The sequence below is a fragment of the Pseudomassariella vexata genome (assembly GCF_002105095.1).
Source record: "Pseudomassariella vexata strain CBS 129021 chromosome Unknown BCR38scaffold_2, whole genome shotgun sequence".
Taxonomy (NCBI): domain Eukaryota; kingdom Fungi; phylum Ascomycota; class Sordariomycetes; order Amphisphaeriales; family Pseudomassariaceae; genus Pseudomassariella; species Pseudomassariella vexata.
In genome coordinates, this window is record NW_024467957.1 from 1888784 (window position 1) to 1905895 (window position 17112).

Sequence of the window (17112 nt, forward strand, 5' to 3'; positions counted from 1 at the left end):
AAGTCCACTAACACCGCGCCAACCGCCAGCACCTGTCGACGTATTTGGCTTTCCCCCAATCTACTGAGCCACTTGCCAGAACTGCCACGGAGAAAGCGGCAAGAGACTGGGTAGACCGGGCTGTCGAAACGTCCCCAGATTTTACAGTAATTGAATCAATCCCACCCCTCCCCCCCAGCGAGAAGTCTGGGACCCACGGATTGATACGATCCTACAACAATGTCCACGCCGACTACTGCCACGGCTACACTCCCTCCTCATTACCGTCATCATCATTCCCATCACCACTACCCGCCGTACCCACATCTTCAGAGCAACGGTGCCTCGTACCGAGCGGCCCCAGCAAACCCTATTCTCCCCACCTCGACTTCGACAACCGTTGCCGCGCCCAACTCTGGCCGACACGCTCCTGCGTCCACCTCATACACCTCTACTACTTCAGCAACATATGCTGGAAATTCTAACCCGACAAATGGAGCATCGACTGCTGTGACCACAGCAAGACAGGCCCAAGACTATACGAGAACGACCAACTCGGCTTCGACTCCCCGGTCCGACGCAAATTACAATAACAGCCACGCCAATATGCCTTCATCAAACCCCACAGAAGTACAACCGAGGAAACGCAGACGGTCAAAGGAGCCCGACTGGAACACCTTCTACAAGAATGGCCTACCCAAGGAGATCATTGTCATCGACGATACCCCCGAGCCCGATGACGATGCTAAATCAGTGAGAACGACCTACACGAATGGTACGAACGGTACTAGCATCAACGGTACCAGCATCAACGGCACCAGCATCAATGGCTCCACACTGAATGGCCATGTCACAAAGAAGAGAAGAAAGGATGATGGTTATCAAAACAGCAATGTCTCACACATCGCTACACCTAACAGTGGCTCAACCTCGACCGACCGAACTACGTCGGCACACAACACCACTGCTCCCACCTCTCTTGCTTCGTTGTCCTCGAATAGTCAATACGATTACGAGGTACAGCAGACTGGTCAAAAGCGCAAACGAACTCGACAGCAGCTTGCTCAGGAGGCGAAGCGCAGGGAGGTCGAGGTTCTTGGAGACGCCTACATCAGCTACAGACCGCCACAAAAGCCCGTCAAAAAGTCGGGCGAGGTCACCGTCAGAGTTGTCAATGACGTGAGTGAATCCCAAAGTCCACTTCGTCGGGTTATTTTCCGTTAACTAGTCTCCAGCGGTACCAAAACCCACACAAAGTCGATGACGATGACGGCCACTACATTGTCGTACCGGATGCTGACCTCACGCCCCAATGTTGGTTCAACACTATTCCTGTGATGCAAACAAAGACTGACGGTTTCCTAGACCAAATGATCAAAATGCTGGGCCAGGGTACCTTTGGCAAAGTGGTCCAGGCACGAGACAAGAAACGAAACAAGTTGGTTGCTATCAAGATCATCCGATCGGTTCAGAAGTATCGAGATGCTTCGAGGATCGAACTACGGGTGTTGCAGACCTTGAAGGCCAACGATGAGGAGAATCGCAATCGCTGCATCCATCTTCGGGATTGCTTCGACTACCGGGGCCACATCTGCATCGTCATGGATCTCCTCGGCTCCAGCGTGTTTGACTTTCTTAAAAGCAATAACTTTGTTCCCTTCCCTAACAGTCAGATACAAAGCTTTGCACGCCAGCTCTTAACCAGTGTTGCCTGTAAGTAATCCTGTCGCTACTGTATACATCATGTATTAACACGTCATAGTTTTGCATGACCTCAATCTTATTCACACAGATTTGAAGCCGGAAAACATTTTGCTATGCGATAGCTCCTATCAGACTTTCACATACAACCGTCGAATACCTTCGTCGTCTGCTGGTGTTAGCAGGCAAGCCACGCAGCGGAAGGTGCTTCTCGACACGGAGATACGTCTCATTGACTTCGGGTCCGCCACGTTCCAAGATGAATACCACTCCTCGGTTGTTTCAACGCGCCATTACCGCGCTCCGGAGATCATACTTGGCCTCGGATGGTCTTTCCCATGCGATATTTGGAGCATCGGCTGCATTCTTGTCGAATTCTTCACTGGGGACGCCCTCTTCCAGACGCACGATAACCTTGAACACCTGGCCATGATGGAGAATGCCTGTGATCGAAAGATTGACAACCATCTGATCCAGCAAGTGTCCAAGATGGCTACAAGGGGTGGTGGCTCTGGTGGCAACCCTGCTTCCAAGTAAGCTTAGTAAATTATATTGTACGAAAGACGTTTCACTAATCATCCCCCAGATACTTCAAGCGGTATAAGCTTGATTACCCTACCGCAGACACTACCCGTGCCTCGAGGCGATTCGTCAAGAACATGAAACGCTTACCGGTTAGTCCAGAATCTTGGTTCCACTCCAGAAGCGCGATTACTGACCCGTGGCTAGGAAATCATCCCAACGCCCAGTCCATTTTTGAGACTCTTCCTAGATCTTCTGGAAAAGATATTTGTATACGACCCAGCAAAAAGGATCACAGCCCGACAGGCTTTGGAACATCCTTGGTTCCGAGAGCCTGCTGTACCCGATGACGGCACCGAAGCCGCCAAGATACGAATGGATCGTATGAGAAGCGAACCCGACTACACCAACGGCCGACTTCCACCTTTGGGTGCTTCCTAGGGGGGACGCCTTTGAGAGATATCGACCTACTATCTTTAGGCATGATGCCAAACTGAGAGCCTGTACATTGCACTGGACAGCGAGTTTTACGATGCACATGCTCGAACTAATTAGCGAGGCCCAATGATTACCGCCCGCTTGAAGGGGCAACGGGGCTTGGCGGCGTTAGACGGACACACCATAGGGGCTTGTGGTTATGCATTTTTGGAGGGGGGTCGTTTTTTTTCTTTTTGGCAGGGCATACCCTTACATAGAGAAAATGTTCTCATGTTCTCCACGGTGACAAATGAGATTATTCGCAACGTTGTCCGAGTATATAGGGTTGCATTGGGTGGAATCTCCGATCTAATCGAACACTGGATGACCCGATATCATGGTGTGATCGCGCTCGTCGCTGTCTCAGTATGTTGCGCTTCACACACTACGGATACTAACCTGAAGCACGTTGGTTCCTTTCCGGAAAGATCCGATTCCTTCGATCTGGATCCAAATTCGTCTATCTGGTTTGAAGGAGTTTCGATCTACGTCATAAGTCTTTGACTAGATACCACGAATCAAGGGCTGGCTGGTTCTGGCGGCAACGTGGGCAATGCCCATGTCTAATTTAAACGAGCTATCAAATGATGACAAGCAAGGATGGCTTTGTTATGTTCCAGGACGTCAATGAAGGTCATTTTGTCTCTCACAGATGCCTTCATGGGCAAGAGTCGAACACCAAGAACTACATATTGCGGCCCTCCCGTATGCGCCAAGCTGTCTTAGTCAAGCATATCTCCAACTCCTACGTAACCTGTTGAACTCGAATACAACTGACTACCAAACATTGTCAGGAACAGTTACGTCCAAGTGATGATCCTGAGGTCGACGAGTACTAACTACTGCGATGACTGGAACTTCAAAATAGGATTCACGAAAAATCAGCCAACCATGGATGCCAGGAAGGTGAAGGGAAGGCCCGACATTGTTGAGAAGTTATCAAGTTCAGACATTCAAAAATTGACGAGCGTGCTTAATCGACGACCCAATTATGGTATCGCTCACCCATCGGCAAAATGGTTTGAGCGGCAGGAGAAGAAGATTCGGGAGTGTCTGCCCCAGGCTGTCTTGGCGCCGGATATGAAGGAGCGTCTATCGATGCGCATTGACAAGTATGTCAGAGGGATACCGAAACCACCAGCTGCGGTATTGTGTCAGAGCCACAAGACGCTTAGCCCCTTCCTGATACGCAGGATACTCGCCCTGGTTGTCGCCGAGGTGACGCTACGCACTGATGATTTGCGTTCCTGGCCCAGGAAAAGCCCTTCGCTTGCGGCCTTCATCACGAGGCTTGATTCCGTCAATGCCTACTGGATGCCACCGGACGCCTTTTCAGGTGTGTTTGGGGCCAATCCACGCGATGACCGTCTCGTGCGAGTGGAAAACGGTTGCGAGGCCTGCATTCTTGCGGTGGTAGGAGGCAATGGACGGACTCTGGCCGACCTACGTGCTTGTCTCGCGGGCCGGAAGGTGTGCAATTACTGGACTAGCTTTCTTGAGCACCCAATGCAGGACAGTCACAGACCCAAGAGACGGCCCTCGCCAAGGTTGTTGCGTGTCGTGGAGGGATGGATTGATTACTTGAAGCCAGGAGATGCTGCTGAGGTCCGCTCATGGAGTGAAGATCTCATTCGCGAGTTGATGGGCCCCTTCAAAAGCCACAAGCTGTCGTGTGATCAGGAAAAGGACGGAAAGGGAAACGCCAGGTCGAGGAGATTGAAAGGTTCCAGTGGTCGTAGAAGCCACAATGCCGACGATATTCCCTACATGAGCCAGTCTGTGAATAACACCGTTACACAGCGAGCTATGGCCTCACTGCTCGAAGATGCCGACACGAGTAGCATCTATCCAGTCGAAACCGTCATTGCCGACACCGAGGAATACGAAGACCAAGTACCGCCTGTGTTACCTGTGCCGAGCCCAATGCGCCCATCGCGTTACGATAGCCCTGATTTATCGGGAGGACAACCGAGCTTGTCTGCCGATCAAAAGCCTTGTGAAGGATTGGCCGACCAGTTTGAGTACGACATATCTTTTCACAATAAAGAGGACCATAATCCCTACTTCAGGAACTACGCTGGAGACCAGTGGTTGGAGGAGCAGTTTCCCGAAGAAGAACAACACCGACAGGATATCAGCGACTGGGGTGGCCAGGTTGCGCTGGCTCAGTCGCGAGTTAATATGTCCCAGGGGCAACGGGGCGGCATCCACCCTGCGTTCTACCCCAATGTGCCAACTCTGTACCAGGTCCCGTCCGCCGCCGTCCAGCCCTTGCATCTCAAGCAGGAAGAACAGGACATGGGCGCGAGGGCGGCATGGCCTAAGTCGGATCGTGCTGTCCAGCAAGTTATGGAGCAATTCGAGGAGGACCATGTAGACACTACTTGGCACACCAACTTCAAGTGGGCCGTTGGCAACATTTATACGGCTGGTACTATCCCCGCAGCTGGTTCGAGTACCAAAACACCACCCATGCCACAGGTCCCAGCCAAATACCGCCAGAAGCAGCCCAAGCGGGCCGCAGATGAAAGTGATTGCTCCGACCCTGAATACTGGGACGATGGCGAGGATGGCGAGACCATACCCACTGGCATCACTGTACCGAGCTATCCTCCTCCCCCTCCCGAACCCCAAATATCTCCCATCGGCAACCCGGATCAGTCTACCATCTCATCCCCTACATACAACAACCTCTTCGCGCAAACCGCGCGCGAACCTCAGCCACAGCAATTCCTCGGGCCTCCGCATACCATCAACAAGACCCCTCCGTCCCTAAGGAGCCAACCGGGAAACTTGAATCGTACATATCTATTCGAAGATTCGGACCTGGAGACCAAACTAACAATCAATAACAAGAAATATCTGAGGTCACATAAGCACGGCATCAAGAAAGAGGTTACGCCCGATAACCCGTTTGTTAAAAACGCAGTGAACCGCAACGCGAACAAACGGAGCGCCGCTCGCCCTGTCCCAGGCCCCAATTTTAGCGCCGAAGAGTATGACAACGGACCTACCACATCGCAAGCCGGTGGGCCGAGGATGGGGATGCCGCTTAGTCGGGAGACTCTCGAAGCGCAGGAGCAGGAGTGGAGGGAGTCTCTCGGCATCCGGGAGGATGACGGCGAGTCTGCTTTAGGTCCTGATGACTCTGCATCTAATATTTTGTGGAATAGCAGGGCTAAGCGTGTGAATGATAAGCGCGAGAGTCAGACTGTTACGCGGCTAGGCGACACTATGCGGCATTATTCAAGGAAGAGGTAAGGAGCGGTCGAGCCGAGAAGGTGAGTTATACATACATAGCAAATTGTCTCTTGGTAAAGTAAATAGATGTGAAACTAACGGTAGGCAGAACTAATATGTTTGCTTCGTCAAAATGTATGAGTAGTGTTGTCGAGGTATACATACAAATTAGTTTTCATTTGTCCATGTAAACCGAAGTTTTTGTCATGCGTTTTTTTTTCATCGTTCCCTCCTGTTGTAGTAATGGGCTGTATGTAGCATGTATGCAATTCAGCATCTTAATGAAGTTGTGGCTCGCCTGGAAGCACACCCAAACAAGGAGCAACAACCTTTGGGTCGAAGTCTCCGTACCTTCCCACAGCCGGACATTTATGTGCAGTGCGGCTTCCCAATCCTGACTGCAATCTTTACCAATGCCAGCAACAACTGCTGGAGTGCGCCATGCTTTCTCATGACCGACTGGAAATCATTCCTTGACTATCTCGAGGTAGTCTCTCTAACGCCAGCCTATTGCATCTGATCTATCCCTGACGACTTTGCTCAAATACCCACGACTGTCTTGTCTTCAACCTCCAACCCGTCATACATACTACAGCTGTGCGACCGTTCCCTCTCTCTAGCATCCAACAACCATGCCCAGAAACGCCCACGTCACGTACCGCGTCGGCGTCTGGCCCTTCAACCAAACCCAAGGCGGCCCAGACCGTGACTGTGCCCTCACCTGGTGGAACACAACCGGCTACGCCATGTTTCAAAACCCAGGACAGCGGTACTCGCAAGCAGCCATCGACCAGAACCGTCTGGGCAGCTGCGCCGCGACGTTGATCCACGGTGCCGGTGACCTGTACAACAACACGAGCCCGTGGATCGACTTCTGGGACGACATGGCTCGCATGCCGTACCAACGCACCGAAGATGTCGCTCTGGAGCTCTTCGACCGCCACGGTGACCTCAAGGACGAGTTTTGCATGGGCGCCACGACAGTCTGGCGGGATAAGTTTGGAGATCGGTTTATCCTCGTCATCGACCACCTACGGATTCTGGACCACCTGCCTCGCGTCCCCCAGCGCACGGCAGATCTGAAGGAGAGCTTGATGAGGGAGTTGCTCGCCAAGGCGCAGGCGCAGGTCGATGAAATCGATGGGCCCAAGGAGTTCTTTGCCATTGCCAGCGGGGCTATGTTGAAGCGGGAGTTGAGTATACACGGGCGAGATCTGCCTGAGGACGAGCAGAGAATGCCGTTGTGGAATATGTGGACACAGCACAATTTTCGGTTTTTGAGGAAGATGGGGTTTCGCAGGCTGGGCAGCAGTCATTATTTGGCTTGGTCGTCGGACGAGAATCATCCGTCGAGGCAGATCACGCTTGAGGATGAGGCGGCTCTGGATCAGATTATCCTACAGGGCGCCCCTGTGAACGGCGGATTGGGGGATGATCTGGATGAAAATCCACTTGATCTCAGTAATTCGCCAGAGGCAAACGGTACTCACGACATCGATGGTTCTCAGGATGCCATTAGTCCTCAAGAGTCCACTGCTTCTCAAGATGCCGCTAGCTCTCCGGACACTGAAGTCTCTCCGGAAACCACTGCTTCTCAAAACGCATTGTGACTTCGAGTCGACGTTCAGGTTGTGGAGCTGGTGGTTAGTTTCGGACTTTTCTTTTTGGTCAGGGGTAGAGATGACCAATTTTCGCGACTTCGGGTGCCTGGTCAGTTCTTCATATAGAAGACGGCTAAATTTACCCACTCTTTCTTCAATGCGTCTTCCCAATATCACGGGCCATGACCTCGGCTGACTCGTCGTGCGAATAGGGGTTGGTCAACACATAGGGGAACAGCATTTGATATGCTTGCACTTTTGGCATTGGGCTAATGATAGAAAAACGGATAGAGGAGGCATATAATAGTTGGTATCCTGGCTGGTTTGGCCGGATATTCTCATTTGGCTTATTAGGCCCAGGGGAGGCTGATGTTGCGTGTAACTAAGTTATACATTAATCAAGCGTATACACCCTAGTTATATACATATTTGCACACCTTACACATACTTGTACTCATAGTGAACAATACAGTTATTGTTGGATACTCCGCCGGCACAATGCGGAGGATTAAACAATATATGGAGGGCTGCGCGACAGCCAAAGCGTGAATATATACTGTGCAACAGAGTTTTGGCTTAATTGGGGCCTCGCAAGCACCAACCTTGCATGCAACACCCGTAGCGATTCCTAACACCGAGAAGGCAGAGTATTCAGGAATGATCGAATTCTTCAGTTATTGATAATATAGGTAGATAGCTACATTTGTAACAATAATGATAATAACAAAAATAGGACTAACTTCTACAGAAGGGCTATCTATACGTAGTTGGCCTAAGTGCTATATTGTGTATGTAGCTAGCGTGCCTAGGGCATGTAATGATAGCTGAATTCTATATAACCACAGCCCCCCTTTGGGCTTAGGCTTTGTTGCGATAGTTAAGTTGCACGTGTAGGGATGGCTTCATGTGCATGGAAAATTGAGCTGCATTGCTTGCTATCTTGAGGTCATCAGACTGGGTGTACCGAGTGGCGTATGGCTTCCGTCTAACCGCATCGCGCCTACATCTACTGACCTATATTCTCATGTAATGGTAGTCTAGATAAGAAGCGAGTTTCCTTGTGGGACCCAGTCAGTTCACGGTGTTTGAATCCTCAAACAGCTTCTGGATCGCCGGCAGGAAAGCTCGCGCTTTCCTGAACTCTCCGATTTTAATACGCATGTAATCGAACGCCACAAGGGTCACCGCTTGCTTCTTGGCCTCCTCCTTGTCGGCGGTGTCCTCCTCGATGATCGGAATTTGCTGATACCGCTGCGAAAAATGCGTGAGCAGGATGTTCCTCGCCCCCATTCTCCGTCCAATGCCAATGGCTTCAGACATGGTCGAGTGTTTCTTCGCAATTGCATCACCCTTCAACTCATCGTCAAACGTACTTTCGTGTATCAAGACCGTGGCACCCTGGCCTATCTGGACAAACCCGTCACTGGGTCGACAATCACCAGAGTACGCAATCTTCAGCCCAGACGGCCACGTGAACACGGTTGCCATTGCACCATTGCAGTGTTGAACGAAGCAAGCGTCAATTCTCTCGAGGCCGCATCTAGCAGTCTCTTCCCGGCTGAATATCTTCGGTTCGGCGATTTTAAGGCGATCAGAGCGATCCCAGTTGCGGAATGAAGTGTATGCGAGCCGATCGAACCCAAAGTCTTCAACATCGGCGTACTCCCTCAGCCAGTCAATCATATGCTGATGCGATGCAACATGTAATCTAGCCGACGGATTTGTTTTGCTCGTCTCCTCGTGCCAGGCTTTTATGACGCCAGCGGTTCCTAGATGGTGATCGGCGTGTAGATGGCTGATCCAGATAGCCTTCAGATTTCGCACCACTTCTGGAAACTCATTGTTGAGCGTCCGCCTCATCTGCCCAAGGGTATTTTCGCCAGCGTCAAACAGGTAGTTTCCGACGCCTGGGATCTTCACCAGAGTCGCAGACACGTTGCGATACTTGGAAGGTAGAGCAGATCCCGTGCCGAGTGTGATAATCTCAGCATCTCGATTTGGAATATCCGACGTAACGTCATCAATCCACTGTGCGGCTTCTTCGATTTGATCCCTGGCGTGTTGGGACAACTTCTGAGCCTTGAGCCACACACGAGGATCCGATTCAGTAGTAGCAAGTTTGGGCAGGTCGGGAAAGGGGACAATTTTGTCATCCTGGTGAAGATAATTAGGAGAGAACTGAATCATCTTTCCTGTCCTGCCGACTTCGTACAAGTCAGATACGCATGTCGTTGACTCGCCCGACAAGGACAATGCGTTATTATATGAGGGTACAGGAAATCGATCTCGGTCAAGACCTCGCAGCTTCCACGCTTGGGTTGCGACAGACTCCAAGGCAATCATGTTGGGAGACGTGTCTTCGGAGCACACAATGTGGCGCAGCGTCTCGTGAGTCTTCATGAAGTCCTGAATACGACTATCCTTGACAACACCAGGACCAAGGGTCCAAAATATGACAGTGATGCCTTCCATGATGTCGTTGTTTGACCATTCCGTGCGACTGACGAGGGGCTCGACGAAAGAGTCATCAGGTACATCCACGATGGCAAAGCCCTTGCCGATGACGTTGTCTTCCAACACCATCTCGGGCGTTACGGTTCTCCCGTCCTCCGTGGTAATGCTTGCGCCTTTTGTGAGTTTGCTGTAGTCGCGCTTGGCGACGTTGAGGGCTTGCGCGGCTTCCGGTTTGAACTTGCCTCTCCTGTCATGGTTTTTGACAATGTAGCACATAGACTGCCGAGAAGGCTCGGTGCGTGGGAGGGATTGTACTTTTGCTGCCGGCCAAGGCTCCCGCACCAGTACCGGAATATCGGGGACGTCGTCGGCCTCTCCTGGCAGCAGTCCCTCGTAGACTTGAATGTGGCCGTTGTCGCCGCGCACAAAAACTTTCGCCGGCAACTGCACCTGATGCAGAGTCGTCTCTATCAGGGCATCCATGTTCCAGTTGGAGTCGAACATTTGCGTGACTATTCTCTCAACTACCTCTGTGTCATGGTCATTCTGCCCATTCGGGCCCGATATTTCATCGTGACTACGTTTCCGCTGAATAGGGGTTGTGCTCTCAGCCGCTGATTCGACGGGCATATACCAGACTTTGATGTTGTGGTCCTTGAAATCGGGCTCGTTGCTCCCCTTGGTCCCTGTCCGCGGGTCTTCTCTGACTTCGTGAGGCAGAAGTGGAAGACCTTTGCGAAATATGAAGCGCCGGGCAGTAGCGAGGAAGTGTGACAGATTCTTGCCGCCATGGATGCTCAGCTTGGAGATTGCAACATCTTGGATGGCCTTGCGGCCCTTTTGCTTGCGCTCTTCGTTGAGAGTCTTTGTTGCTTCCTTTTGCGAAGAGACGATATCGGCAAGGGTGAGGATCATGCCCATCAAGCCACCAGCGTTGCGCCAGTTTACTATGCCAGTTAGGAACATCTCTTCGGCTCTATTCAACCCGATCTTGCGCTGTACCATGGCTCTCTGCGTACCCTCGGCCAGGCCGCCAAAGATGTACCGCTGGTCATCGTAGTGTAGTAGCAGGCACGTCCCAGGTGTGTCGTCTGTAGGGGTCGTGACCAATTGAACCCAATTCAACATCTTCTGGTTGAATGCGCGGGCGCTCAGTACGGCTGCGGGTGGTGCTGGTTTCACCGGTGGTACCTCAAAGGCCAGAAATCGAATAGTTTTGTTCCTGCTCGACCAAGATGACGGGGCGCGTATGATGCTAACTTCCGGTCCGTTGGGCCTGCGCAGAAAATCTTGAGGAAAAAAGGCGTCGTCAAATGCACTACCAGGATCGGTGCGAGCTCTACGAAAGGAATCGTGATGATGGACTTTGGCGTGCGACATGACCGATGGAGACCTGCTCAGCGCCTTCTTAAGTACATGGTCCCCCTTCATCAAGCCTTAGAAAACCATGGGCAAAGATTGAGTACTTGCCGAAAAGGCATACATGTGAGCTTAGGATATGACTGGACGCCGACGTCAAACCCGAACACTTGACGGCTGATGCATCTTTTTTGCGAATTGCTAGCTGAGGCTCAAGAAATTATCCCTTATCTTATCGGTCACCACGACAGCTGATGGACAGCTGGTGTTTTGCTGGTGTGGTGAAAGGCCCCCCTTGTCCTTGAGCACAGCTTCGCCAGTGCAAGGGTAGATCTTACATAATTGTTGCAGACAAGGGATTGTTATTATAGCAGTTGACCCTTCAAACACTTATTTATTTTATCATGATCTTCACCTCGAGGAACCTGATCGACTATTTACTTCTTCCAGAATTCGGGATTGTGGATACAGACTCTACTGTCTATTCTTCTCGACACTCGGCCCCTGTCTCTCTTAAAGGTTACTTCGTACAGTAGTTGGCTTCATTAGTAAGGATTTCACACTTGAGCGCGTCATTCATGTTTTATTGTCAGCCCATTGATCGATATAAGGGTGGCATAATGGTTACAACATGACAACGGCACATCTAGTCAAACAGTCCAGCCTGGATTTCCCAATAACTGCTGTCTTTTGACAGACGCAGCTCCGTTCATTTTCCAGCACCAGGGATCGAAGCTTAGGAACTCAAAGTTACGAACTTGGTAAAGAGTACTTGCATCACGTTTAGCGTTCACACCATCCGCATGTTTGTCAATCAAGTTGAACTTACCACTAGTCACGCCTAATGTAGTCGGGCCTGGTGAGCCAGACGATTCTTCCATCGGCAGCTTGATGATACCAAACACGTTGGTCAGCCATCTGGTCATCCCGTCAGATCAGTCGATTTAGAGGTGCTTACAGGTAGAGCGGCTTCTGAAGAGTGATCCGCCCATTTAGAACTTGACTGAGACGTCCTTCTCATTGATGTCGCGACCCTGGCACTTGATGGAATGAAACTCGAGCGCGGCCGAGTAGGAGGTGAAATTATTCGAGAAGACAACGGAGGGTGTTTTAAATAATGGAACGAATCGAGATGTCTCCCAACCCCTTCCACTCGGCCATGTCAATCTCGGGCGGTCAACTGGTCACGGTCGTTCAGCCAGGAAGCGGGCTACATACACTGGCTAGTTGTGGCTGTGAATTCGCCTGAGAAGTCATAACCTCCGGCTGAAGGTCTCCTTGGCGTGGATAACACGCGAGAGGTAGTTGATGTCAGTGGTAATATCGCCAGAGGCGGCGTCCGGCTGGCCGCTACCGAGTTGGCGGCCAAGGTCAAGACGTGTTTGAGATGCTGGTACGCACAGCTTCTGCTGCGGCCGCAAGGGCCAGTAGCAGGGAGATGGAACTGATAGAAAGCATGGCTGATGGAGATTGTAGAAACAAGCTGCACTTATGTGTCCCGAGTAGTCATGGAGTCCATCGCCCCAATCTGATTGTACCCCCGAAGAACCTTATAGCGTATGCGTATGGTCGGTAGATCAATTGGGGCGATGGTCATGTTATCCGACCCCTCGGTGGGGCGTAACCATTCCACGTGGTATACACGGCTCCTAGATTGATTCACTTGCTCTAGCTTTCAGAAGCTGAATAAGTCCTGGCAAATAACCTGCTTGCCTGTTGATTTGTCACGGCGAGATTAAAACCAAATTATCTTCACATCAAAGGCAGTTCTGCAAATGCCATTCAAACCCTCCTCTTCCATCATTTCAAGAACCGTCGTCTCATCACCCCGCATCGTCACTCATACCCCGCAACACCTCCGTCGTCATCGCGTAGCCTCCAAGCTTCAAGCTACTACAATGTCCGTATCAACACAACAAGAAGCGGCATACAAGCGCAACCCGCACCCCGACTTCAAGAATGTCGAGGCCTCACGGCCGGACTGGGACGCGGGAGCATCCTTCCACTACACGAAAACCGCCGACCCGAACTGGAAATACGGCGATGGCGCCAACGCACTTGACCGGTCTTCAGCCGAGAAGAAACACATCACCATCGACCCCTACGAGCCAGGCCGACCAGCGCCCTTCAACTACAAACTTCTAATTAGCAGCATCGTCCCTCGCCCCATAGGCTTCGTCTCCACCCGCTCAGCTGACGGTAAACAGACGAATCTCGCGCCGTTCAGCTACTTCAACATGGTGAACCACGACCCGCCTTTGTTCGTCGTCGGTGTAGCGGCCTCCCTCGAAAAGCCCAAAGACACGCTCAAGAACCTCGTCGAGAGCAAAGAGTGCGTCGTCAACATCATCAGCGAGAGCTTCATCGAAGCCGCCAACGCGACAAGCGTCGACGCCCCCTACGACGCTTCCGAGTGGGACATCAGCGGCCTGACGCCCGTATACGACTGTAAGGACGTGGCGGCTGCGCGCGTGGGCGAGGCCGTTTTTAGCGTCGAGTGCAAGCTGGAGAGTTGTCGCGAGTTTGAGAGTCGAGCCACGCCGGGGAAGAAGACGGGGTGTTTGGTTGTGCTGGAGGGTACGCGGTTCTGGGTCCGCGAGGATGCTATCAATGACCAAAAGAATCTGGTGGCGCCTGAGGTATTGAGGCCGATGAGCAGGCTCGGGGGTATCACTTATGGCAGGTTGACGGAGGCGCTGGAGATTTCAAGGCCGGTGTTTGAGAAGGACGTTGGTGGGATGGAGGGGTATGAAGAACTGAAGAAAGACAAGTCATATAGTGCTGCATAAATCTGCGTGCGTTGCTTGTACACCAGGCAATAGACAGAGCTGTAGACAAGAGTGTTCTGAAGTGATTTATAAAGCTATACAAGAATCCGAGTCTTTAGATCTGCGCTGCTCTTAGTTAAGACAAGGCTGTGAAGCCTGGGTCTGTCTTCTCAAATCATCTCAAATATGACGCCAGCCAATATAGCCAAGGGGTCACCCCAGCCCTGGAACATTGCCAAACTCCGTACCTAAATTATATGCTTTATAGCCAGACAAGCATACTCCTTCGGACACAAACAGTAAAATAACCCCTTTGAGATCCACCGGCTCTTATTACGATGGACTCTCCCAAACTCCGAAACCCCGTGCTTGAAAAACACACGATTTAGAACATGAAGCTCTGCCCCATGTGAGATATGATAAACTCGCAACCAAGCTGAGCCTCCTTCTCGTACTCTATCAATTCAGTTAGAATCATGTCTCCTGCGGGTTCGACGTCGCTAAAGTTGTCCTTGACATGAATAATGACGATTTTGAGCTCTCTCAGGGGATTCTTCATTTGAGGTGAGGACGGGACAGTGACGGATGCGGTCGGATTCAGTTCCTTCAACGTCAACTCGTCAGTAGGTGTCGCGATGTGCGGGGTCTCGGGTCCCAAATCATCCTCACTTGTCGCACCGGAGCCGGAAATCGATCCCCTTGTTGTAATCTTGAACGACTTGGGCGAAACGGGGTGGTCGTCGACGGTGGATCTAGTGGCAGCTTTGTTTGCTCGTCTGGCAGCTTCCTCCAGCTCTCGTTTTCGCTTCTTAGTCGTTGTGAGCTTAATGGGATTCCGGCGGCTGATCTCAACTTGCTGGGCCAGTGCCTGCATCTCCTCTATGATGAAGCGAGGGGCTAGGTGTCCAAATAGTCGGTCATTGGTCTGACTGTCACTGTAACTACACTCGATGAAAATTGCGGCAAGTTGGCCGCTCACGATCTTCGGCGCTGCCTCTTTCCAGATATCCAGATTGCGGGGGGATAAAGACATAGTATCAGGCTCGACGTCTCCGAATATGAGAACCTCACGTCCTGTAGCTGTGTCTCGGATGAAGTACGCGCTAGAATCGTAGACACAAATCCCCTCATGACGATCTTGATTGCCCGTCGAGTACGCCATACTTGAGGTTCGGAAAAAGGGTGAGTGTCCTGAAGCCGCATTACTGCCAGGGACTCCCCTGGACGATATGGTAGACACATCGGTACTCCCGAAACGCGACGAGGAGGTCGACCCACGATGGCTGTGATTTTCGATACAATGACCGTGACTAACGCCGTATATTTTCGTAGCAAGGCCATCCGAGATTTCTATATATCCCTTGCCCTCGCCTTCTCCAAGCGCAGGGCTGCCACCTTCAACGAGACGCATGTATGTAACTAGGCCAGCGCCATTGTTTTCGTCGGATAGATTCGGCCAAATCACATTGTTAAAGATGTGCGTTTTGAAGGCAGAGATTGTCGACGGCAAGCCCGCAAGACGTTTTGGTCGAGATCCAGGTAGGCCAGCGGTATTAATAACAAACCCACTGATATGATCGAGGTGAGGGTGTGTAATTAGGTATGTGTCTATTAGGGACCTCGTAATATGGACAGCATTGGCTGCCGCAGAAGACGACTCCACTTTCATGCCCGCAAACGGGCCAGTCTCCAGCTTGTGAGGCAAGGCGACTTCAACTCCTAGACCTTTTGGCTGTGTCCCTTCAAGGATTCGTCTAATTGCAGATAAATGGACGCCCGCATCGAGGGCAACGATAGAGCCTCGGCCCCATCCTGAGCTTGTTGAACGGACAAGCAGTGCCGTCACATTGTGCTCCTGAGGCCCTCCGCCTGACCCCTATATGCGCCAAAACAATATCAGCAACGGTCTCCCAATGTCAAGATGGGTAGTAAGTCATGCCAGCAATACATATTGAGACAGAGGTAAAGCAAGTGCAAGTCTGGAAAGGGCCGGCCCTGAATCGGAATAGCTTGGAAAGACAGTATCCTCGACGTCATTGTAACCTTAGGCCATAAATAAAGGACCTGGTTTAAGCTTGCTGCACGTGATCTGTCCCGGAGCAGTGGTTCTCAATCCTTCGCCCGTTTGTTTCGGCGGCCCGAGCGGTCAAGGTTGCCGCCAAGTCCTGATTGCGCACTAGCTGCAGACTGCGTGTCCAGCATCAAACGTCCATTTTGCGCTCTGCAAGATAAGGATTTCTTTATAGAACCAAAACATGAGAACCGTTCTCCTGGTCTGCAGCACTTCTCGGAGGATTGACGGCATGACGGCCTTGTCCGGCGCTGCGAAGCGAAAAGATCGGCCGCGGGGCGCGCACTGACCTGCGATCTGATCTGACATCTCGGCGGGCGCTGGCCGGGGCTGCCCGCTGTTCGTCTCCACCTAGGACCCTGGGCTTGTCGCGCTATGGGAATCCAGAGGCCCCTCCCTTTCGGTCGGCTGCACCATTTTGGATGTGTGTGACAAGATTCGACTTCACCCTATGTCGGCGCAATCTGGACACCTCGAGACCACCACGTTTGTTGGGCGGTATGGACCGGTGACAAGCGCGTCGCGACGAATCAAGTGATGATTGAAGGAATAGTCGCAAACTTACCAGGACGATGACCTGCAAAGCAGGTTCGGTATTTTTCTCGGCTTCTCCAGTCATGCTGCCTGCCCCGTAGTTGCTGCGCTGAGCTGAACCAATGCTGGTTACGCTGCGCTTCGGCTACTTTCTTGGTCCAAGTGGGTTGATTGGGAGTTGTCGCGTGCTGATGCGATAGTCCGCGATTTCTGACCGGAGTTGGATTTCCTGGTACGGTGTAAAACCACGTGACGTGACGTTCTTGTCCCAAAGTAGGGAGCCACCGCCGGTCCGAGTTTATGCTCCTTCACGAAATAATTTCGGAAGAGGCTTCATATGTCGGACGCATATGAGGACCAATACCAGAGGCTCTGGGCGAGGAAAATATTGGGCGAAATTCGAAGA

At 51.7% G+C, this 17112-nt stretch overlaps 6 protein-coding genes across 6 annotated transcripts; 4 read left to right on the forward strand and 2 right to left on the reverse strand.

The window, feature by feature from the left end:
* Window positions 1-219: 219 nt before the first annotated feature.
* Window positions 220-2643, forward strand: BCR38DRAFT_332793 (kinase-like domain-containing protein; the record flags this gene model as incomplete). Its single annotated transcript, XM_040855184.1, has 6 exons — window positions 220-1183; window positions 1237-1293; window positions 1345-1692; window positions 1742-2213; window positions 2267-2354; window positions 2410-2643. The coding sequence occupies 6 exons, from the start codon at window positions 220-222 to the stop codon at window positions 2641-2643; spliced, it is 2163 nt and encodes a 720-aa protein (XP_040719970.1).
* Window positions 2644-3068: 425 nt separating this feature from the next.
* BCR38DRAFT_97854 (uncharacterized protein) lies at window positions 3069-6217 on the forward strand. Its single transcript, XM_040865820.1, has 2 exons — window positions 3069-5960; window positions 6029-6217. The coding sequence occupies exon 1, from the start codon at window positions 3493-3495 to the stop codon at window positions 5938-5940; it is 2448 nt and encodes an 815-aa protein (XP_040719971.1). The 5' UTR covers window positions 3069-3492; the 3' UTR covers window positions 5941-5960; window positions 6029-6217.
* Window positions 6218-6551: 334 nt separating this feature from the next.
* BCR38DRAFT_481174 (uncharacterized protein) lies at window positions 6552-7529 on the forward strand (the record flags this gene model as incomplete). The annotated part of the gene is made up of 1 exon (XM_040863351.1): window positions 6552-7529. The coding sequence occupies one exon, from the start codon at window positions 6552-6554 to the stop codon at window positions 7527-7529; it is 978 nt and encodes a 325-aa protein (XP_040719972.1).
* Window positions 7530-8591: 1062 nt separating this feature from the next.
* On the reverse strand, window positions 8592-11102 carry BCR38DRAFT_333730 (beta-lactamase-like protein; the record flags this gene model as incomplete). The annotated part of the gene is made up of 1 exon (XM_040855253.1): window positions 8592-11102. One exon carries the CDS (start codon window positions 11100-11102, stop codon window positions 8592-8594), a length of 2511 nt encoding a protein of 836 aa, XP_040719973.1.
* Window positions 11103-12642: 1540 nt separating this feature from the next.
* BCR38DRAFT_97957 (uncharacterized protein) lies at window positions 12643-14304 on the forward strand. Its single transcript, XM_040865821.1, has 2 exons — window positions 12643-12726; window positions 12810-14304. The coding sequence occupies exon 2, from the start codon at window positions 13109-13111 to the stop codon at window positions 14120-14122; it is 1014 nt and encodes a 337-aa protein (XP_040719974.1). The 5' UTR covers window positions 12643-12726; window positions 12810-13108; the 3' UTR covers window positions 14123-14304.
* Window positions 14207-17112, reverse strand: BCR38DRAFT_420796 (cyclic-AMP phosphodiesterase, class-II). The gene is made up of 2 exons (XM_040859402.1): window positions 16738-17112; window positions 14207-15977 (listed from the first exon to the last, which is right to left on the reverse strand). Exons 1-2 carry the CDS (start codon window positions 16789-16791, stop codon window positions 14487-14489), a joined length of 1545 nt encoding a protein of 514 aa, XP_040719975.1. The 5' UTR covers window positions 16792-17112; the 3' UTR covers window positions 14207-14486.